General features: G+C 32.7%; 4 protein-coding genes across 9 annotated transcripts in view; 2 read left to right on the forward strand and 2 right to left on the reverse strand.

Moving 5' to 3' along the window:
- LOC134683348 (uncharacterized) overlaps positions 1-4096 on the forward strand; it is a 42537-nt gene extending 38441 nt beyond the window's left edge. The window contains exon 3 of the mRNA XM_063542597.1: positions 2811-4096. Coding sequence (XP_063398667.1) covers positions 2811-2872 — 62 coding nt within the window. The 3' untranslated portion in view covers positions 2873-4096. The remainder of the gene's footprint in view (positions 1-2810) is intronic.
- A 1673-nt stretch (positions 4097-5769) lies between these two features.
- LOC134684186 (uncharacterized) lies at positions 5770-13612 on the reverse strand. Of its 3 annotated transcripts, none has more exons than XM_063543465.1 (6): positions 13590-13612; positions 10389-10446; positions 9694-9911; positions 9192-9333; positions 7340-7509; positions 5770-6045 (listed from the first exon to the last, which is right to left on the reverse strand). In XM_063543465.1, exons 2-6 carry the CDS (start codon positions 10415-10417, stop codon positions 5798-5800), a joined length of 807 nt encoding a protein of 268 aa, XP_063399535.1. In that variant the 5' UTR covers positions 10418-10446; positions 13590-13612; the 3' UTR covers positions 5770-5797. The 3 variants fall into 3 exon arrangements, with proteins under 3 accessions (XP_063399535.1, XP_063399534.1, XP_063399533.1); XM_063543464.1 differs by lacking the exon at positions 13590-13612 and adding an exon at positions 11785-11896 and having other exon boundaries at positions 7340-7506; XM_063543463.1 differs by lacking the exon at positions 13590-13612 and adding an exon at positions 11785-11896.
- Positions 13613-17514: 3902 nt separating this feature from the next.
- LOC134684916 (E3 SUMO-protein ligase ZBED1-like) lies at positions 17515-18680 on the forward strand. Its single transcript, XM_063544233.1, has 2 exons — positions 17515-17822; positions 18204-18680. The coding sequence occupies exons 1-2, from the start codon at positions 17646-17648 to the stop codon at positions 18678-18680; spliced, it is 654 nt and encodes a 217-aa protein (XP_063400303.1). The 5' UTR covers positions 17515-17645.
- Positions 18681-19061: 381 nt separating this feature from the next.
- Positions 19062-25026, reverse strand: part of LOC134683349 (zinc finger protein 76-like) — a 34156-nt gene continuing 28191 nt past the window's right edge. For 3 of the 4 annotated variants that reach the window (XM_063542598.1, XM_063542601.1, XM_063542599.1), the window contains exons 12-14: positions 21441-21571; positions 20437-20598; positions 19062-19718 (exon numbers count right to left, since the gene is read on the reverse strand). In XM_063542598.1, the coding sequence (XP_063398668.1) occupies positions 19530-19718; positions 20437-20598; positions 21441-21571 (482 nt within the window). In that variant the 3' untranslated portion in view covers positions 19062-19529. The remainder of the gene's footprint in view (positions 19719-20436; positions 20599-21440; positions 21572-25026) is intronic. The other variant, XM_063542600.1, reaches the window with a different exon arrangement.

Consider the following 25026-nt stretch of genomic DNA (forward strand, 5'->3'; position numbering starts at 1 on the left):
AGACTGAGTGATGCTCTAGTTTCAAGTTGATTGGACTTCAATTTCACCAAAAACTACCTTCACCAAAAACTTTAACCTGAAACTTCCACTTTCATTCTCTATGTTCAGTGGACCGTGAAATTGAAGTCAAAAGTCTAATGTGGCTTTAAAGTTAGAAAGATCACATCATAAGCAACAAGTTTCAAGTTGATTGGACTTCAGCTTCATCAAAAACTACCTTGACCAAAAACTTTGACCTGAACGAACGGACGCACAGACGAACGGACGCACAGACGAACGAACGGAGCCACAGACCAGAAAACATAATGCCCCTCTACTATCGTAGGTGGGGCATAAAATGAGAAGATAATCGTAACTGGATAGTGTTTTATTGATATTGACACTAAAAACGTTTATCTGATAGCACATGAAGAAATCATGGTGATGAATGAATCACGTTTCAACATCTTATGACATTTCTTTTTGTGCATATATTATTAACTAATGAAAACAGCTACATACTAATATATCATAAAAGTGGGAGGGTGAACAAGTTTCTAAGAAATTTTGAAATAGGAAAAACACAAACTATGTTAAAAAACAGAAAACTCCAAGAACTAGGAATGTCTCAAAATATGGGAATGAGCGAAGAGGCAATTTTAAGGAAGTTATGATATATGGCAATAATGGTCGGGCGAAACGCATGTGCCACCCTACATCAGATTTGTGATTAAGACTGTTAAAAACATTGATTTATCCTGAATAAAAACATAGTAAATGTAGTAAATATTGTAAAATCATTTATTGCAGGTAGCTATATGTGCATTTTCTGCCCCCGGGAAGCCACTGCTGATTCGATTCTAGCCCATACCCTATTATGCCATAATGAAGTACGAAAAACGTTTAGTATTCGCCAGAGACATTTTGGCGAGAAATTAGGAACTACAATTTTGCACTTTTGGGATATGGGATATTGCTAATCCCCCTCCATTTTCTCCACACACAAAAAACCTTAAACGCGCACATAACATTGAAACTGTGAAAGAAATTAAAATATATACTTACCACAATACCTGACTCGACAGCTGCCTCATTTTCAATAGCTTTGACAGGTACATTTATATATTAAAAGATTATGCATACTGTTGTCAGTTATAAGGGTGTTTTACAATAATAGTGTGGATTTCAGACCTAAAAAAAGGAAAAATCAACTTGTCGAATTTTTTATTCTGGAGTTATTTTGAAAACCTCTTTTATAGACCTGTTTGTAAGTAAAAAGTGCAATCTAAAATACTCTTTAGAAGTATATCATTTTCATAATGCATGTACTGGTTCGTAGGGGCACATAAGTCCACTACAAAACTGCTTATAAACGCACATCTTATTGCATTTTAATGTCTCCTATAGACATTCCAGTTTGTTTTACTTTATAAACTAGACAGATCTCATTTTTTTTATGAATTTGAGAAGCAATTTTATCGATAAAGATTAGACAGTACTTCACATATGAACGTACAACTCATGTTACGTAGTGGACATTTTGGTGAGTGTCGTAGGGGACAAAACCGTTTCGATCGTAGTGAACAAAAATTTCGTAGTTGACATCAACCCTATTCTATGTTGATAAGATAGTGAAAATTACACGAAACTTACCCTTGTTATTTGTTTTGCACGAATATAATTGAAAAAGTACAAAATCTCCAATACTTGTTTCGTAGGTGACCGTTTTGTAGTAGACATATTTACAGGTTTTATTTTTTCCCCACAATCCCTATATTGCAATAGTAACAAGAATGATTCTATTCATCAAAGCAAGTACTAAGTTGTACACTGATATTTGTTTCATAATTTTAAAACCAGATACTGAAGGAGATTTGAACCGTTTCGTAGTGGACATTAACAAAAATACGGTATCGTTCTTGTCCTTTTGATGTGCTTTTCTTTTGCTTCCGTTATTAAAGCATAACTTCTTTTGTTAGATCCTCATGTTTATATCTCTTGCACATTGAGAATGAATGTTGAATAGGGCGTCTAGGGACATGCCATTTTTTTTTTATCATTCAGGGATCAATATCTTTTTAATCCCTCTAAAAATAGTATGTTTCTTTGCTTAAAACTGTTAAATCTAATTCCATTTACTAGCTAGGACAAAAAATCACTTGTACAGATCTCACACATTTTTTTAAGGGGCTAGGACAAGAAATCACGGTTTTATTGAAAAACGCCCATAAATCGAGATATATAAGTAAATTTGTCTTGGATATTTACCTGCAAGTTTCTTCATTTATTTTTATTTTCCGTTAATGTTATCAATTAACTAGACATTTGCATTTTAACACACAAAATACCATTAAAATGCTGAAGAACACATTTATTATTTTTCAGTAACTATTATCCGATAAAGAAAATTACGATTATTTAACAAGAAAACTTCCATAGAGTTACGATTATCATCCCGAATTTTTCAACGGCAATTTTCAAAGCACTTAGACAATTCCAGTGCACCGTTACGATTCAAATATGATGTAATGCTATTGACAAAAAAATGCTACATTTGAGAAAAACGTCTGCAAAGATTTTACCTATATCTGCCGTCGCCATATTGGGATGGTCGTAATTCCGATTACGGTTAAACTAAGTTTGCAAATCAGACAAGTACAGCCGACCTGGGCTAATTTTTGCTTTCATGTTTATGTGATATTTATTTTATTTGGCTATGAATATAACGTTAACATTTATCTATGGTATGCGTATTCTTGGTATCTTGTAGCAATTAAGTGTCCCAATAATAGAACATGTATAGTTTAATACTTTTGACTTTGTATTTTCAGGAAGAAGGAAAAGATCTATAACCAGTGCTTTAGAATTACTGACAGTCAGCCAACAAAGTTAACAAGAAATTCACCGATAAGGCTCACATATCATTCTGTTGTTCAGTATTTGTTTTAATGTATTTATTCATTAAAGAATGGAAGGGTAATAATTTATGTAAATCAATACAGATTTAATGCGGGTGAGAGAGTGTAGTAGATTTTCATTAAGTCAGGTTATTATACAATTTGTTTACTGTTTAAAACTGGCTTATATCTTTTCCTCTTTCATATAATCATGATGGGAGACATGTCCCCTGCCGGTGATGTTTTATTACATGGATGTATTGGTAAATAATATTTTATTATCATTTTACCTTATTTCATTGTATTTTTTTAAGTAACATGCTTGATTATTTTGATTATAAATATAGAAACGTTCTACAATTTTACATTATGTCATATGCCTTCGAATTGAATTGAAATACTAAAATGTTTGCCACTAGACGTTAAGAAACAAAAATGAACGAATTGATAATTGAATAAATAATTTACAGATACTTGAAACTATGACTAGTTTTGTTGAAAAAAAATAGGAAACCCATCTCTAACTAGGAATGTCCTCTTTTTTCTTTTCTTTTATGTTTGCAATTGGTTTTTGTTGAATTTTAGTTTTCAGGAGAGTTGATTAAAAAAAAAATTCAAAAATTCTGGTATTTTTTACTGTCTTAAATCGATTCATAATTTTATCTTGAATTATTCATGGAGTGTCAAATCCTGAAAATGCACATTGAACAATGTAAAAGAGGGTTTTAGTTGGTTTTTTTTAATTGGCCCGCATGTAAATAGAATACGCCCATTAGTAGCTTTCGGCTGAATCTTTGGTCGGGTTGTTGACTCAATAACACATTCCCCGATAGCATTCTCAATTTTATACTGAAAATTCTCCCCAACTTTTATTTTTAATGAGATATGTATATATGCTTAATTGGAATATAATTTGGAAAATAATTTTAAAGTTTTATTTTGCTCTACTAATGCTATATGTAAAATTCAGAAAGGAAATAGGAAATGTGTCAAAGCGACAACAACCCGACCATAGAGCAGACAACAACCGAAGGCCACCTTCATTGTAATAAATGTTGCCCTGAATGTGAAGTTTTAGCTTTCCTAGCGATATTTAATTTCATTTTTATTTATCATGTCAATTAGTGTATGAACATATATGATCATTTCAAAGATACATTTAGTTTTATTAACATGCTCATTAAAGCTAGCAATAAATGGTTTGTCGAATGTCTTTCAAATACGTCTATTGCTTTTCTAACGCCTGTCAATTTTCCTGTTCATTTATTTGTCTAAGATTTAATGCCTAATTTTCCAATACACTGATGGCTTTAAATGGTCTTTTTTTCTTCTTTCCATTCCTCTCTCTATATTAAGTATCAAAACTCCAATGCTGTAGAAGAGGGACATTACATTGTCATGTGCGCGTCCTTTTGTTAATGCTTCCGATACATGTTAAAGATATTTGACCGAGAACTTGATACTACATTAATTTTAAACGCAGTACACGTATGTATTGAATGTGAAAATTTCATTTTTTTAATTTGGTATAGCTTTATCGTTACCAACAATTAATGGCTATTTAAAAAAAGTGTTGTTTCACCACATGAAAGATCGAAAAACAACTTTATCAGATAATTTCTTTTTAGCAGTCACTGTATTACCGTCATAATGTTGACGACTAGCCATTTTCTTACTTCCGACTAAATACAGGCTTAAGATGTAACGGAAGAAATGAAAATATAGAATAAAAACTAGAGTACCCAAGTGTTGATATTATAAGAAACACGCACTGTCAAAACACAGAGAAAATGCAACATTTCAGACAATTGTATACCTAAAACAGACGATGTTAACGATAGATGTCAGTATTTCCCCCCTACAATATGTCAAAAAGTCACTTAGGAAATCTTATTAAAGATGGATCAACTATGCATTTGGTAAAAAAATATCTGAACATGCGTGTCCTGCATACACCATGATTATGAATGATCAATTTGATTAATGGCTGTTTGCTTAACATCCACTGACAATGAAAAGAAAAGAAACTTTATATTAGGGTGACTTACTTGGAATGTTTAAACCAAATAATGTGAAAGCCAAGGATGCAGAAATACACGATCAATAAATACAAGATATTGACAAATAGTCCATTCATATTTACGTCGAGAAACTCGCATACCATACATTGTTTATATATTCCACTGAACAATACGAGAATGGAATAAGCTTGACTTACAAATTCATACATCGACTCTTTATCTAAATTTAAGGGAATTGGTTTTTTTAAAGACGACCTTGACTGGCTGTAAAAGCCCTCGAACAGACGGTTTTCCCGGAGAAGCTATTTTTTCTATCAACCTCTCAACTAATTGTCTTTTAAATGCTATGACGTCAACATTTTATGGGAACGTCTGTGAGGGTAATGTCTAGTAAAGGAGGTCAAATAGCAATAAGTGTTTAACATAATTAGTTGGTTGACCGTTATGGATTATCACAGATGACAACGGATATATTTCAATTGTCGTAACTGCAATTCTATCCCCTTTTTCTCTGAATGTTTTCTACCGAATTAGAATAATCCCCGGGTTTATTTCAAAATGAGCAAAACGACGGTTGCCACATGTGTAGATGGATCTGCCTACCATTCCTAACAGTGATCACCCCCCAGTTTTGTTGGGGGTTGGGGTTGCTAACCTTTAGTTTCTTATTTGTGTACTTTGTTCGTCTGTTGGTCTTTTCTTTATTGTCATGGCGTCGCCAGTTTATTTTCGATTGATGAGTTTGAGTATTCCTTCTGTATCTTTCACCTCTCTTTTACATAATTAACACTCTCAATGTTAATTTTACTTAGATTATTGATTATTTTAGATAATTGATACTAATAGGACTTTGTTGGCATGAAAATAAGATATTATTTTACAAGTTGTTTATATTGATATTCACACAACATAATAATTGACAGTTCCACCAGGCATTGTTGTTTGTAGGTAACACATTTTCGTTCCATTGAAGACCGTGTTAAATGTCTTAGCATAGTTATCCGTCACTTCGAAGTTAACAATCCTGTTGTCATGGATTGCACTCGTAACAACAATGTATTCTGACTGTACTGTACCTGTCCGACGTACCAGAGCATTCAAAGAGGAACTGATGATCTCTTGAGAGTTTGAGACAGTTATATCAAAATCTACAGAAAAAATCAAATCTTCAATTTCCTGGGTTTTATTTTCTTATACTAGTAATAAAGACAACAGCATATTTGTTATTAATGTGGCTGAAACCGTATACCTATCAAGACTATTTACTCACATTAATTTGGCTGAAAAACGTTTACCTATCAAGAAAATTTACTCACATTAATGTGGCTGTAAAGCGTGTACCTATCAAGACTATTTACTCACATTAATTTGGCTGAAAAACGTTTACCTATCAAGAAAATTTACTCACATTAATGTGGCTGTAAAGCGTGTACCTATCAAGACTATTTACTCACATTAATTTGGCTGAAAAACGTTTACCTATCAAGAAATTTACTCACATTAATGTGGCTGTAAAGCGTGTACCTATCAAGACAATTTACTCACATTAATTTGGCTGAAAAACGTTTACCTATCAAGACAATTTATTCACATTAATAAGAATTCAAAGGTAGCTATGGTTCCTACTATATCATTTGATATATCGCTTCCCACAATTTTATAGACAATTGATCTGACCAGATGCGAAGAATAGATTCAGAAGTTTAAGAAATTGATAATATTTCAACCAGTGTTCTGTATAATTCTATGATTTATCAATTTGTTTTAAAATTGAAGAAATGATAATGATAACAAATATCGAAAATATGACACCAATAACAGGTGTTTATATCGAGGTGTCGGTAGATCTAATGGAACGCTACTATATGACACCAATAAAAGGTGTTTATATCGAGGTTTCGGTAGATCTAATGGAACGCTACTATATGACACCAATAACAGGTGTTTATATCGAGGTTTCGGTAGATCTAATGGAACGCTACTATATGACACCAATAACAGGTGTTTATATCGAGGTTTCGGTAGATCTAATGGAACGCTACTATATGACACCAATAACAGGTGTTTATATCGAGGTTTCGGTAGATCTAATGGAACGCTACTATATGACACCAATAACAGGTGTTTATATCGAGGTTTCGGTAGATCTAATGGAACGCTACTATATGACACCAATAACAGGTGTTTATATCGAGGTTTCGGTAGATCTAATGGAACGCTACTATATGACACCAATAACAGGTGTTTATATCGAGGTTTCGGTAGATCTAATGGAACGCTACTATATGAATTCAACAGTGTTTTGAGTTTAATGTTGAAAACATTCAGGGGTAATGTTCCTCATATTGGCTCTTAAGTTACACAGAAAAGCACATTATTGAGATAAAAAAAAGTTCGCTCAATACTTTCAGCTCAACACTATTAGTTGACTACATTTCATACCTCTCACGTGACCACCGGTAACTGTCCAGGGAACATCTCCTTTACAGAGAAAAAACATTGCGTTATACCACACTCGGCTTCCCGTCATTAAAGCGGATTTGATATCATCAAAGGAATGCAACTGTTGTGGTTGTGATGTTTCGTCTGCAAAAAATCTCACATCGTTGCTGCTGAAACAGAACGTTTATAGACAATAAGAAGTTAGACATTATAATGCATTTTCACCATAGGCTACGGAAAATACCAATATGAAATTCAAAGGATGAATTTGCGCGAGTTACAGTTACGAAACGTGCGTTTGGTGTTAGTACAAAATTTAGTCCTGGTATCTATGATGAGTATTTTTAAATACATGTTCATCGATTTAAACCAAATTCTCATTTTTGATTTAAAAAGTCCTAAAAATAATTCAAAAAAAAAAATAACAAACAAAAAATAACAAACAATTAACAATGCATAGACTCGTTAAAATGTATTAGCATTTGTGCGTAATTCAGATTTAGACGCCATCATAATATTATCCACCGAGGTGGCGTCAAAATACTGCAGATAGTCAAATAAATATAAAGATAAATATAATTCAGACAGACATGCACGTGCAATCGTATAATGATGATATTTCTAGATCTGATAGATTCATGTTATAGGTTGAAATTTATATAAATGGTCGTTTTTTCTGTGAAAGAATATTTTTGATGGGCCGTATCAGTCAAGAAAACTGTTATTTCAGGCGCCTTCCCGATTTAACTTTTCAATGATGGTATTCATTTGTTTTATTGCTTGTTTGTTTTCCATTGTGACCAGTTTTGCAATGCTGGGTTACGGATCAATACCCTTTAAGATGCCTTAAAATGTCACTGAAGTACAGGTTAATGGTTATTCTATGATTTACCGACTAAACTTTACTAAGGTAAAGGTGAATAGTTATACTATGATTTACCGACTAAATGTCACTCAGGTACAGGTAAATGGTTATACTATGATTTACTGACTACATTTTACTAAGGTAAAGGTGAATAGTTATACTATGATTTACCGACTAAATGTCACTCAGGTGCAGGTGGATCGTTATACTATGATTCACCGACTAAATGTCACTCAGGTACAAGTGAATGGTTATACTATGATTCACCGACTAAATGTCACTCAGGTACAGGTAAATGTTTATAATATGATTCACCGACTAAATGTCACTCAGGTACAAGTGAATGGTTATACTATGATTTACCGACTAAATGTCACTCAGGAGCAGGTGAATCGTTATACTATGATTCACAGACTAAATGTCATTCAGGTACAGGTGAATCGTTATACTATGATTTACCGACTACATTTTACTAAGGTACAGGTGAATGGTTATACTATGATTCACCGACTAAATGTCACTCAGGTACAGGTGAATGGTTATACTATGATTTACCGACTAAATGTCACTCAGGTACAGGTAAATGGTTATACTATGATTCACCGACTAAATGTCACTCAGGTACATTTGAATGGTTATACTATGATTCACCGACTAAATGTTAAGTTTAGCATTAGATGATTTAAGTATGTTTCCGATTGCAATACATACTTTATAAGGCACATAGGTAAAATTCAATCACCGTTGGAATAACAATAACTAAATTTGCATGTTCAGTGTGTTTATACTGAAGCATGATTTCATAAACTTAACTTCAGTAAATTAAGCTTTGTAAATGTATATATAATATGCGTTTTGTTAATTATTGCAAATGCATTATCATTTATCAATATCTGATTCATTAGATCTTGTACATGATAAGATATTATTATAAAACTTTTAAGATAACTAAAAAGACTTATATTTACAAATACACTTTGTTCATACTTTTTTGTATTGTTACCAAATGCGCAAGCAAAGGACCAAGATGAGATAACTTCAGATTTGTCTGGTGTAAGAACTGATACCATCCAGTAAACTTCGTCTGTTTGTGTTAAGAAAGCTTGCCGAAGAATGGTTACCAGACCTCCTGCAATACAAGTATCATTGGTTATATATAATATATTTGCGATGTGTGCTGTCTTTTATTGGGGGTGAAAATATGCAATTAATTTGATTTTAAAACTTTAACGAAAAAGGCAGTAATTTAACTATCAATAAAGAAAACACTTACATAAACTAACGACGACCAAACGAGATAAAAAGGTAAGTTTGTTTTCAGGTTTCGCATGTACCATTCATGTGTGTGGTAAATAAGGAAATCAAGGTTCAATCATTGTTTTTGTTATTTCTGTATAATGAATAAACGCCACTGTATAGTATGCTGCTTAACTGTTGATAGTTTGACTGCCAATCACAATTTGAGTCTAGCAATACAAGCCTAAGATACCTGTGGAGTTTCTTTCGAATTTTGACATTGAGAATTGCGCTGTCAAAACATTGTCTTCAGTGTATTGGAAGTAGAAGTCAACTGTTCCACCAAAGGGTTCGTGAAATTCTCCAGGCAAAGACGACGGGTCTTTACAGTCTGTTTCCGATACATAAAATGATATTCTGTATCCACCAGCCATATGCATCATGACGTCTTGGAAACCAAACAGTTCAACCCTTAAATATATTATAAGTCTTATTGTCACAAGAATACTAAGTATCCTTGCTAAACAGCCAAGGCAATTCCAGTCTGGATAATCAAGCCTTATAGAAGATACGACATGTGTAAGTACAGTATACCCTATTTTGCCAATTCTACCTGAATGTTATGCCTGTTTTGTTCACGCGTATCGTTGTAAATGTGACGGAACTTGATGTGGCTGTAATACAAGTTAGAGGTTTAACGCTATAAAACCAGGTTCAACTAATCATTTCCTACATTTGAAAATGCCTGTACCAAGTCAGGAGTATGACAGTTGTTGTCCATTCGTTTGATGTGTTTTATCTATGCCAAGTTCTTCGAAACGATGTTAATGCTAAAAGAGAGTATTTGGTTTCAAAATTACTTAAAAAGAATCTTTGCTGTGGGAAAATATTCATACATGTAACACTCTAAATACTATAAAATGTAGCTGTATAATTAATAGTACTCACGTAGGGTTAGTGTTCTGTATTTTTGACATCCTGTCGCCATAAATAATGTAAAAGTAACCTATATGATAAAATAACTTGTCTGTGTCATTTAAGACAACTAAAACACTTCGTTAAAGCATTTCTTAAAAAAAAGTGTTACATGTAAAAACTCATCTAAGATACCAGGTTTAGTTTGATAGGCCACACACGCGTAAAGTCTATAGAGGACTCCCCAATGGTGTTCGAGTCAAAACAAATAGCAAGCCCAATCAAATACTAAGTAAAATTTCCCTTTGTTGTATGAGAAACTAAAAATTACTTTAATCAAAGATTAAAATGACATATGAAAAAATGTCAACATTGACTGATACACAAAAAAGTCACTTTTGTACAGGTAACAATGATGATTAGCTTATCTTCTAACCTATGACACAAATTAAAAAGTCCAATTGCACGAGGTCACTATTCATTTATATTCATGTTTATAGCAGGTAACCGTCGGCAGTCTTCAGAAATAACCTCGATCGATGTTTAATTAGATTGCGTCTAGACAAACATACAGACAAAAACCTGAGAAATATCATCGAGTTCTTGCATTGCTTATTGTTTATTTCAGAATTCTTGTAATTTTGATATACGTTTTAGTAAGATATAAATCAGCTATAAGAATTTGAGTCAAATCGATAAAAAATGAATTTGACAGATAATATCCCTGTAAATTTCTGATTTTACGTCGATAAAAACCTTCCAGACAACGAAGTTAACGCAATTGACTGGATTTAGAAAGCTAATATTAACTTCATTGTCAATGTTATAAGCTGGTATCCTTTCACTGTTAAATGCTTATAAAAGAGGGGCGAAAGGTACTAGAGGGACATTGAAACCCATTGATCGAAAATAAACTGACAATGCAGGGCTAAACAGGAGAAACACAAACAGACAAACAATATTACACAAGACACGAGCATAGAACGCTAAAGACTAAGGACCACGAACACCACCAAAACTGGGGGGGGGGAGTGATCTTAGGTTTTCTGGAAGGGTGGGTAGATTCTTGTTCACATTGGGTACCCATCGTGTTGCTCATGATACTACAACCACAATAAATAGTCAATTTAGTAGATCACATTCGTTGAAATGTTGTTACGACATTAAGAAAATATCCGATATCATCTGTGAACGGATATTCCGTAAGTAACGGTGAAACAAACTCGTGATGGCGTCCAATAACGTACGAAGGGGATGAACTTCACCCTTTGAAATTTCTGCAACATTTGATTATACTCTATGATTAAACTTTGTAAAAAATAGTAATTACTTGGATCCTAATATATTAATCCCGATTTTGTATTTTTAAGTTTAATTGCATTTTTTTCATATTAAAATTATTTTTACTTGTGAATAAAGTTTGACTCACATATTGCACACACTGTCCTGAACATTTTCCACTTTCAGTTTTAATGTATCAGAAGATAAGACATGATCATACTGATAAGGTTACTGTCAATAAGATAAATTCACCTGTCCTTAAAGTAACATTAAGACAAAAACAATTCGAAGCAGATTTCGATGGTTTTGATATATATAGTGTTAGCATATTTGTTTTCTGACGAGCAAAAAGAAAATAAACGTTTCGATGCATCAAAACCAAAATGAGTCATAGATCCTTATTGCCAAAGAGTATACTTTTCTCATACTTTACGCAATTCGTAAACTTTAAATTGTCCTGAAACGTCCTTGTTCTAAACTAAGGCAGCTGTAGTTTACCGATGTTTACAACTCTTTAATTAAGAAGACAAACCAACGTAGCAAACATACACTGATGTGATCGGATGCCCTTTAAAAAGATCAAGCCCGGTAGAGTTGACAAGTTAAGTGGCTCCTGCTATTTAAGCATTCTGAATGTCACAAAATGCTGATGTCGTTGTTAAAACTCTTCAAAGATGATATATAAGCTTATAGACATTTACGTCTACCAAACTTGTAAGTAGCGCTGGAACATTTGGAAAACCAAATTAAATACGGAGTATAGCTTTAAAACACAAATATTCTGAAAAGTTGTGCCAAAATATGCTTGGTAGTCGGAACTTCGATACGGACATGATTCTTTAACAAACCTTTCTAAAATTGTCCGTTTATAAATTTTTTATTTAAAAAAGTCTACTAAGGTATATCCACTTAAGACGTAGGAAATAAGGTGTTGTTTTCATTTTATGAGTGAGACTCTTTATAAGCTCTTACTTTTTGTAAATTAATTAGAATTTTAGTTCCCACCCATTTTTTTTGGGGTCATAATTTTGACAGATCCAGTTGACGATACATGTAGCTGAAAAAACTGATACATGTGGAAAATTATAGAATAAAAGATAGTTTTCTGATAATACTTTGTTGAATAAGAATATACCAAGTGTGCAATCCAGAAACAATAGATTGAATAACTACCTCATCTTAATAGCACGTTTTACTTCTCTAGGTCTTTGTGCATCTTAAACAATGAACGCCCTCTAATAATTAGTAGACTTATTTTAACTACTGAAATCTTTTTGTTCATAATCTTGTATTATCGATAGTTTATTATTATTCTGTTTATAATTTCTGGCTATCTTTTAGCCAAGAACCAAAAAAAAGGGTAAACTTAAATTCAGCATTCTAGGAAAGGCAAATAATCGTATATGAAGACAAGTAACAATAGATCTAAGATATATGAAAAACATGTGGAATGATTACCAATGAGACAAATCTCCACAACAGATCAAATGGCACAGAAATCAACAATATAAAACACAAATTTTATTCTATTTACCCTAAACAGCAGGCAGCTTAAGTTTGGTTGGAATTGGTTCAGTAGTTTCAAAGAAGATTTTTTGAAAACACGATAAACAAATTGTGTAAATGTTGTAAAAGGGCAATATTAATACCTTAAGGGGTCCATTGATAATTTTGGTCATTAAACTTATTCAAAATAAGAACCAAAAACTGCAAAGTTTCCTTAAAGTTACCAATTTAGTTGCAGCAATCCAACAATGGGTTATAAGATTTATTTGAAAATTTTAGGGACGATAGAATTTCTATTAATGAACACTATTACCACTATGTCAGATTTGCTCTAAATGCTTCGGATTTTGAGATATAAGCCAAAAACTGCATTTACCCGTATATTCTATTTTAAGCCAATTTTTTTTACGAGACAGAAAATAAAACACAAACTTTATTCCAAATTACCTTAAAATCATTCAGCTTGGAATTAGATCAGTAGTTTCAGAGAAGATGTTTGAAATAGATAACACACGGACCACGACGACGTTTATCAGATTTTAAGATCTATTTGCCCTAAAATTTTCAGACGAATTGGACAACCCTTAATAGATAATTTTAAGGAAATTTTGAAGATTTTAGTCATTATTTTGAACATTATTATAGATAGATAGATAGAGATAATCTGTAAACAGCATTAATGTTCAGCAAAGTAATATCTACAAATAAGTCAAACGTGACCAAAATGGTCAATTGGTTCATTATGAGGAAACCTTAGGGAGCTACCATTTGATTTTTATGGGGGGGCTAGGATGAAAATTTTTGTCCTGCCTTTTTTTTTAGTTGTAATCTCTGTCCTGCCTTTTTATTTTTCATCCTACCTGGTCCTGCCTTTTTTTTTTTTTAGTTTATCCTGACTTTTTTTGCAAGTGTCTCATCCTGCCTTTTTTTTTAACTCAAAACTCCTGTCCTGCCTATTTTTTTCAAATTTCATCCTAGCCCCCCCTCCCCCCCCCCCCCCATAAAAATCAAATGGTAGCTCCCTTACTCATTATATTATATTAAATTTTTAATATTTGTATTAAAAAAAATTGTAATCTTTTGTTTGATATGCACATAAACCAAGGTGAGTAATATAGGCTCTTTAGAGCAACTATTTTGTTTGTCTTGACGATCTGGACAAACAACAGTTACTACGAATTATAAACACCAAATATATCAGCAATCAAAGCCATGCTTCAAAGTATTTGTGAAACTGCCTATTGTAGAGATGGCGTGAATCAGATGTGAATACGAATAATATCCAAAGATCTTTTAGAGTACATAAAATCTAAGACTCTTTCATCTTGCAATAGTATTAAAATGGCTTTTCTACACTTTACACTAGTATTCCCCATTCCAAACTAAAAGAATAATTGTAACAGTTGGTATTGTTTTGTTTGATAAAAACGAATGGCCAACATAGATACAAGTAGCATGTCTTAGGGAGGGAAAATCCTACTTTGTATCTTTGTAGATGCTTCACTTCTGGAGGACGTGTTTTCAACAAACATTTCAATGGGAACCAATTGGACCCCTCTCGTTGCCGACTTGTTCATTTATCCTCATGAGGCTAACTTCATTTAGGAACTTCTTAGGAAGAAGTGGTGCCACATGTGGAACAGAATCTGCTTACCCTACAGAAACACCGGATATCATCCCCCGTTTTCTGTGGAATTCCTGTTGCTTAGTCTTTAGTTTTCTATGTTCTGATTTGTGTACTAAATTTGTCTGTTAGTATTTTTCTTTTTTAACCATGGTGTTGTCAGTTTATTTTCAATCTATGAGTTTGAATGTCCCTTTGGTATCGTTCACCCTCTATTTTCTGTATGAATCTAACCTCATAAGAACAATAGAAATGTTGACTTGCTGCTAAAACATACACTCCAAATGATATATTCAATCCAGATAAATTATCAATTTTAGATACAGCGCCTCAGCGAGGACTTTAAAATGGATAATTTAACTACTAGCATCCAGCTTGCACAAATCTAATAATCCAGGAGTAACCATGGAATAACCTGTTTCTCTATAAATTAAATTAATTCATTTAAAGAAAGTACCTTTGAATGCCTTCCAGATTTCACAAAGTTGTCAATATCATGAACACCTGTTAGCATACTTTGATTTATACAGTGAGCTGATAAAGATTGTGACCCTTAAACCCATCCAATCATCTTCTGAGATCACTGGAAATTTTATGTGTTGAAATATTTTAACCCTGATCAGTATGAGTCATCTATGTGGTAAATGTATACCTGGAGTCATATAAGAATCATTTAAAGAAAAGCTATATGCATGATGAAAAGAGTTTTTTTTTTTATAATGGTGTAATTTGACAAATGAGAATACTCAAAATGTCAAATATTTTTTATAACTGATATTTCATGAATTCATATTTTTTTTATATACATACAGTTTAACCTGTGTAATCTGAAACACTGGGGTATCTGAAAAAATGTTTGATAAAGCAGAGCATTGGAATACTCAGGTTTTTTTCTGCAGGGATAGGCATATTTTGGTACTATGAAAATGTGTCGGTTAAAGTTGGCTGAATACTCAGTGTTGAACTAGGCAGGTTACACTATAAATTAGACCATTGGCTTTCTCATTTGAATTATTTTAACATTTGTCATGTTACGATCCTTTTGTAGCTTGCTATGCAGTGTGGGTTTTGCTTATTGTTGAAGTCATACAGGGATCTATTTTTGCTAAAATCTAAGTCATTTGTCTCTGGTGGATAGTTGTCTCATTGGCAATCACTCCTTCTTCAACACTCTAGATTTTTAGTACCATCTAGAATTTGGTAAATTTCTATTCAAATCCTCACATCTTTAAAATTCTGAAAACAGAAACAAATCTGCACCAAATAGACATTTCTACATGTAGATTTAAATCTGATTTGAAGATCTTTGAAGCATCTTCTAGATTAAGGAGGCTCGCGGGATTTTCAGAAAAAATTAAACATTAATTTTTCATTACAAATTTTATTTGTTACCTATAGTTGTTGTTACTTTTTCATATGGTACAAAAATCATTCCAAAAAATCTGTTCGTTTTGGCCTCAGGTGACTTTTAAAATGTAAATATCATTGAAAAAGCTCCAAATTATCTCCCTTTGGTGCAAAAATGCCATATATCTTTCTTAACTCATCTGTGACCTATATTTTTTATTGCTTTTTTTTAGAATAAGCTGTACATAAAGTAAATAATTGTAAAATTTAGGCGATTTTTGTAATTTAGTATTTTTTTTATTTCGATATTACCGCTATTTCTCCTATAAGTTCAACAGAAAAAACGACATTAACAAAAATGTATTCTTTTAATTAATTTGAAAATTGGTATGGCGTTCATTTTCACTGAACTAGTATATATTTGTTTAGGGGCCAGCTGAAGGACGCCTCCGGGTGCGGGAATTTCTCGCTACATTGAAGACCTGTTGGTGACCTTCTGCGGTTGTTTTTTTCTTTGGTCTGGTTGTTGTCTCTTTGACATATTCCCCATTTCCATTCTCAATTTTATTCTTCCGAAGGCAGATTGTGAGCGTAAATTAACGGTGACCCCATTTTTTTATTTTATTTTTCTATTAAGTATAAGATAAAGTTCATTTATAGAAAAATAAAGAGAAATCCTATATTAAATTAAAAAAAAATGATTTAGACCCTTGAGCCCCCTTAATATTTCTCTTAAGGCTAAATGCAAAAGGATGACCAACATAAGTTAGATGGTCACCTCTTGTCAGAGAATAAAGGGGTAAATCAGTAGAATGATTCTAACATTAGCAATTTGTAATTTCCCTGATGTGAATAACAGACATGGGGTAATTGAAATATGTAATTGTAATTGACTGTAATTAATTACAATTTATCATGTAATTGAATGTAATGTGTAATTGAGCATTTTTTCAATTACATGTAATTGAATGTAATTAATTACATAGCCAAAATTGCCTGTAATTGAAAATTACTTTTCAATTACAAGTCAATTACATTTGAAATTTTGGATCAAAAGATTAAATCTTGTGTTTTCTCAAAAAATTATTAAAAGCAATAATCTTAACAAATGTTGTAAGCTGACAAAGAAAAGCCTTCACAGTATACTTTCTGTATTAACACAACCATGGTAGATTCTTCATTTTGTATTGAATGATAAAAAAAATGTAGACACATGCCATAATTTTAAAAGAAACCACTAGGAAGTCACTGTCTTGACCTTAATTAGTAGATTTAGATAGATATTTTAAGACATTGATTTAACATAATTAACTTTATTCAAGGACTTAAATAACCAATAAATATAACCTATCTATTTGTTTTATTACAAACTATATAATGACTGTTTTTATTACAGTTATGTTAAACAGATATAAGGCTAATTAGAGAGAGATAAATATACCCCTAGGGCCTATAGGTACATGTTTAAATTCTTGAAGGGATAATGCATATGACAAAATCTCACTTGCAAAATTTGTTCACTATATATATGAATGTTGAAAGAAAACATTTTATCAGATTTAAAAATGAGCTCCAAGAGTGTACTGGAACATTTTACTGTTCCTGATGACTTCCAAAATGGAAATACTTTCAAAGGAAAATGTATGCATTGTGGCACCCTCATTAGTGGAAGTTATAAAGTTACATCCAACTTTGTTACACATATGAAGGTAATACTATATAAGAATTTTAAAAATTACTAAATTCATAATGCTTCTTTTTCATTTCTAACCAGATTTCATTTATCTTATATCCTCTAATAGCTTACATTTAAATTTGGAAAATATTTTGTTTATTAAATTAATTAGTTGTGATTAAAACTAAAGTTTATTTTTGTTTTAAGAAGTCAGATTTCTAAATCACTTATTTAAGATAAATAATTTGAATAAGCTGGGATAAAAATGAAAATCATTTCAAAAAATAAAAAATAGTGCTCTTTTTTTTGTATCATTTACAATCAAATAAATTTAAATAAATGTAAAATTTCAATAGGTAAATTAAAACAATTTAATATTTTCAAGATATTAAATAAGGCCTTTTGTAATTTTCAGAGAAAACACAGAGATTTGTACATTCTGCATTCTGAGAATAAAGAAATTCAACCAACATTGACACAATGCATAAAAAAAAGTGTAAAATATTCACCGTCTGATCCAAAACAGTTAGAAATGACAAATGCTCTTATAATGTTCATAGCTGGGGATCTTTTACCACTCTCTATTGTCGAAAGTGAAGAATTTAAAAACTTGATGGAAAAAGCTGACACTAAGTATCAAGTGCCTAGCAGAAAGCATTTATCTTCGAAACTTCTACATGAAAAATCGGTTGAAATAAAAAATAACCTTGTAAATACTCTTAAAAGAGCTGAAAGTGTGTGTTTAACCATTGATCTCTGGTCTAGTAGACAAATGAGAGGATTTTTGCTATTCCAGCCACATCTGCACCAGTTGAACGCTTATTTAGCACTGCTGGAAAAACAATTAGGCCGGAAAGGTGCAGACTGGCTGATGGAACATTTGAAAAGCTGATGATGGTCAAATGTAATGGGAAAATGCTTAAATAAGTTATATGACACAATACAAAAATGTATATACTAGTTGAACACTGTCTAATTGTTATAACTATAGAGCAATGTATAATACTTATGTACATATCATAGAATAAATGCATGTTTTCAATGTTTTATCTTAATTTTCCTTTCAAATGTAATTGAAGTAATTAATTACATTTGCCAAGTAATTGGAATGTAATTAATTACATTGGTAAAAAAAGTCAAATGTAATGTGTAATTTAATTGAAGATTTTGTAATTGTAATTGAATGTAATTAATTACTTTCAAATGTAATTGACCCCATGTCTGGTGAATAAGTAACCAAATATAATGACTTTGGAAGAAAACAATTGCTGACTATCCACATGTTTAGAGCTTTAATGACAATAATGAAACTAATAATTTTCAGATTTTCTGTTAGTCACAAAGATGATTGAAGACTATGGCATGATCTTTATTGTTTTGATCTTATCATTTTGGTTTTTCAATCTTATACAATGGTGGAACCAAAACATGATATTGGCCTTTCACAGATGAAAAAAGAGGCAGATTTGATTTAAGCAGTTTTAAGCACATGGCTCACTGAGCTGAACAAATCAGTGTTTGTTTGCCTGCCTTTTTTACTTACAAAGCTTTCAGTAACTTTAACATTAAACCTCCTGTAGCTTTCTTCAATGGACCATTCTCAATCCTGAACATTTTGTCTATTAACCAAGGTAATGTTTAGATTAATGATCAGGTACTTTGCTTACTGCCACCACTGACATATACAAAGCCATTACAACTTCTCCCACTTAAACATATTACATTGTTTTACAATCAGTCACTAATCATCTTTGAATTCAATATCTCCCACAACAGTCATTGTATTGTCTATATTTAGTGGAGGTTCTTCTGTGTTTAAATCTTCACATGTTAATGACGATTCCTCTGTGCTCAGTCCACATTCTTCTCCAGCATTCACAATATCATGTACAGAATTAGACTCTTGCTGGTGCTGCTGCTGAGCTAAATGCTAAAAAGAAAATTGTATTCATTTTACAAACAGCTACTAGACAAACAAAAAATCACAAATCTTTGGCATAACACGTATATCTCAAATGTTTTATCAAAAAGACAACTACTCTCAAAATATGAATGGAATGAACCATTTTTCAATGCCATGACAATCAACTCAGTGTAAACTGTTAATGATATTGCTTTGACAAATGTTGAAATAGCAAAATTCTATGCATTAATGGTGGTAACTTTATAAAATTTCAAAGAGGTATTAGGTCAATATCATATAAAATCATTTTGCTCTTAAATAAATCTTCAAGCTTTTATAAAATATACAGCTTTAAATGGGTTTTTTTCTGACAGCTTTAATATTATGTTCTATCTTTGAACATCACTTGTAACCAAATGAATAAAGTTTTCAAATATATATAAACAGCAAAGGACAAGGTACATTTTGGGCCAATTTGTCCTAAAATGAAAACTTCAGAATTCAATGTTAAATCTATTTTCTTTAATTAAACATGCTGTTTAAATTAAAAATATTGTCCAGTCATCTGTTATATAGCCATGACAAGACACATAAATAGGGAATGTGTCCATGGAACACAGATGATGCCACTATTGCATATAACATTATAAAGGGACATACATAAGAACTGTTAATGACAGATAATATGACGATGGTACACCTGTAAGGTCCCTATTCTTCAAAACAGTGATGGTCCAAAACTTACCTGTAAGGCTTCTAGTCGTGAAGGATCAGTGATTACATATACATGTTGTCCATTTTCTAAAACAGATATGGCCGTGACTCCTCCCTGTAGTTGATCTAATGTCATTGTTCCAGGGAGGGTATTCTGTATAACTGTTGTGTTATTATCTTCCTGAGACTGCTGCTAAATAATAAATTAGAATGAGTGCCTATGAATCAACTTTTATGTATATTTTTATGCAACACAATTTGCTCAAGAGACAAAAAGGAAAATTTACAACAGGGGAAGAAAAATTCCCTCGTTTTCATATATTTTAGTGTAGAATTGACAAAATAATTGACTTTCTAATTGAAAACTGAACTTATCTTTGAATATCCTTCAGATATATAGGTCTGGACAGGAGGCTACTTACTGTCTGACCAACATATACAAATTTCAGTAATTAAAAATACCAAGTATACAAGTTATTCAAAATAAATGAAAAGACCACAAAGATGTCTCATTGGTCAACATTCCACATCTCCTTACTTGTTGTATGACCTTAACATTCTTTTTATGCAATCACTGAATCATGACAATGAGATCAAAAACATTAGACATGTGCAAAACAGATCACAAGGCTTTCAAGAAAGTAAATATAAGTACTAATAACTTGTTTCACAATCCACTATAAATAAATATGCTGAATTGATAAATATATATCCAAAGACAACTGATATATGCCAGACCAGACAGAAAGCAAATCTTTTGAAGATTTAGATTATCAATGTCTTCTACCACCCATCATTTATTATATCTGAATTTAAATTACCATCTTTTCAAAGACCACAGATACAAAGGCCAGAGAGGAAGCATCTCTTTACAAGATTTGAATTATCAAGCTTTACATATGAAATTTTATACAAATATGTATTTTTCCTATTTGAGGTAAAGCTGTTGAAGGGTGTGGTAAAAACGTTTCTATGCAATATTTTAAAAAGTTGGCATTGTTCTGTCATTGACCTTATATAATATTGTATATTTACCTGTAAAGATTCCATTCCACTGTTTCCATTATTTATCACTAATGTGTCATTTCCTTCTGTGGTAGTTAAAGCATACTCAAATTTAACTTTCTTGGCATGGGGCTCTCCAGTTTCACTCTCACTTCCATTCTCTACAATTAAAATGCTTTAGTTACAATGATTAAAACAATATCAAACCTTCAGGACAGTGTATGGCAGGGTTTTTATTTTTTTTGGTTCCTGGATCCACCAACCCTATCTTTTCAATTTGCAGAATAAATATAAAATTGACATTTCATGCTCTTTTTTTTCCTGCCAACCCTAACAAAAACATTGTCCCTGAAATATAGATAAAAATATTCTTTTTTTATGAAATGAGTTGCATTAAACACTAACAGAATTGATAGTGTTGTATAAAAAGATTTCAAAAATAGTCTGTATGTCTACCTATCTAAAAATAAACAAATTAATCATAACTTGCTTTGAAATGTTGTTTGCGCAAGAACATCCCAAGTCACATACCTATCAAACTTTATCCTAACCTGGCAAATTCCGAGCAGGAGGAGCATTCCAGTCCAACTTAATCCTATCCAGGAACATTCTAAGCATGAAGTCATTAAGTGCATCTTAATCCATCAAATCCTAATAAAGAACAGTCCATGCAGGAGGTGCAATCATATCCAACTTAATTCTTACCAAGAACAGTCCATGCAGGAGGTGCAATCATATCCAACTTAATTCTTACCAAGAACAGTCCAATTCAGGAGGAGCAATCATATCCAACTTAATTCTTACCAAGAACAGTCCATGCAGGAGGAGCAATCATATCCAACTTAATTCTTACCAAGAACAATCCATACAGGAGGAGCAATTATATCCAACTTAATTCTTACCAAGAACAGTCCATGCAGGAGGAGCAATCATATCCAACTTAATTCTTACCAAGAACAATCCATACAGGAGGAGCAATCATATCCAACTTAATTCTTACCAAGAACAATCCATACAGGAGGAGCAATCATATCCAAGTTAATTCTTACCAAGAACAGTCCATGCAGGAGGAGCAATCATATCCAACTTAATTCTTACCAAGAACAGTCCATGCAGGAGGAGCAATCATATCCAACTTAATTCTTACCAAGAACAGTCCATGCAGGAGGAGCAATCATATCCAACTTAATTCTTACCAAGAACAGTCCAATTCAGGAGGTGCAATAATATCCAAGTTAATTCTTACCAAGAACAGTCCATGCAGGAGGAGCAATCATATCCAACTTAATTCTTACCAAGAACAGTCCATGCAGGAGGAGCAATCATATCCAACTTAATTCTTACCAAGAACAGTCCATGCAGGAGGAGCAATCATATCCAACTTAATTCTTACCAAGAACAGTCCATGCAGGAGGAGCAATCATATCCAACTTAATTCTTACCAAGAACAATCCATACAGGAGGAGCAATTATATCCAACTTAATTCTTACCAAGAACAGTCCATGCAGGAGGAGCAATCATATCCAACTTAATTCTTACCAAGAACAATCCATACAGGAGGAGCAATCATATCCAACTTAATTCTTACCAAGAACAGTCCATGCAGGAGGAGCAATCATATCCAACTTAATTCTTACCAAGAACAGTCCAATTCAGGAGGTGCAATAATATCCAAGTTAATTCTTACCAAGAACAGTCCATGCAGGAGGAGCAATCATATCCAAGTTAATTCTCACCAAGAACAATCCATACAGGAGGAGCAATCATATCCAACTTAATTCTTACCAAGAACAATATATATACAGGAGGAGCAATCATATCCAACTTAATTCTTACCAAGAACAGTCCATGCAGGAGGAGCAATCATATCCAACTAAATGCTTACCAAGAACAATCCATACAGGAGGAGCAATTATATCCAACTTAATTCTTACCAAGAACAATCCATACAGGAGGAGCAATCATATCCAACTTAATTCTTACCAAGAACAGTCCATGCAGGAGGAGCAATCATATCCAACTTAATTCTTACCAAGAACAATCCATACAGGAGGAGCAATCATATCCAACTTAATTCTTACCAAGAACAATCCATACAGGAGGAGAAATCATATCCAAGTTAATTCTTACCAAGAACAATCCATACAGGAGGAGCAATCATATCCAACTTAATTCTTACCAAGAACAGTCCATGCAGGAGGAGCAATCATATCCAACTTAATTCTTACCAAGAACAATCCATACAGGAGGAGCAATCATATCCAACTTAATTCTTACCAAGAACAGTCCATGCAGGAGGAGCAATCATATCCAAGTTAATTCTTACCAAGAACAATCCATACAGGAGGAGAAATCATATCCAACTTAATTCTTACCAAGAACAATCCATACAGGAGGAGCAAGCATATCCAACTTAATTCTTACCAAGAACAGTCCATACAGGAGGAGCAATCATATCCAACTTAATTCTTACCAAGAACAGTCCATGCAGGAGGAGCAATCATATCCAAGTTAATTCTTACCAAGAACAGTCCATGCAGGAGGAGCAATCATATCCAACTTAATTCTTACCAAGAACAATCCATACAGGAGGAGCAATTATATCCAACTTAATTCTTACCAAGAACAATCCATACAGGAGGAGCAATTATATCCAACTTAATTCTTACCAAGAACAGTCCATGCAGGAGGAGCAATCATATCCAACTTAATTCTTACCAAGAACAATCCATACAGGAGGAGCAATTATATCCAACTTAATTCTTACCAAGAACAATCCATACAGGAGGAGCAATCATATCCAACTTAATTCTTACCAAGAACAATCCATACAGGAGGAGCAATCATATCCAAGTTAATTCTTACCAAGAACAATCCATACAGGAGGAGCAATCATATCCAACTTAATTCTTACCAAGAACAGTCCATGCAGGAGGAGCAATCATATCCAAGTTAATTCTTACCAAGAACAATCCATACAGGAGGTGCAATCATATCCAACTTAATTCTTACCAAGAACAGTCCATGCAGGAGGAGCAATCATATCCAACTTAATTCTTACCAAGAACAATCCATGCAGGAGGAGCAATCATATCCAACTTAATTCTTACCAAGAACAATCCATACAGGAGGAGCAAGCATATCCAAGTTAATTCTTACCAAGAACAATCCATACAGGAGGAGCAATCATATCCAACTTAATTCTTACCAAGAACAATCCATACAGGAGGAGCAAGCATATCCAAGTTAATTCTTACCAAGAACAATCCATACAGGAGGAGCAATCATATCCAACTTAATTCTTACCAAGAACAATCCATACAGGAGGAGCAATCATATCCAACTTAATTCTTACCAAGAACAATCCATACAGGAGGAGCAATCATATCCAAGTTAATTCTTACCAAGAACAATCCATACAGGAGGAGCAAGCATATCCAACTTAATTCTTACCAAGAACAGTCCATGCAGGAGGAGCAATCATATCCAACTTAATTCTTACCAAGAACAATCCATACAGGAGGAGCAATTATATCCAACTTAATTCTTACCAAGAACAATCCATACAGGAGGAGCAATTATATCCAACTTAATTCTTACCAAGAACAGTCCATG

Source organism: Mytilus trossulus, chromosome 9 (assembly GCF_036588685.1).
Source record: "Mytilus trossulus isolate FHL-02 chromosome 9, PNRI_Mtr1.1.1.hap1, whole genome shotgun sequence".
Taxonomy (NCBI): Eukaryota; Metazoa; Mollusca; class Bivalvia; order Mytilida; family Mytilidae; genus Mytilus; species Mytilus trossulus.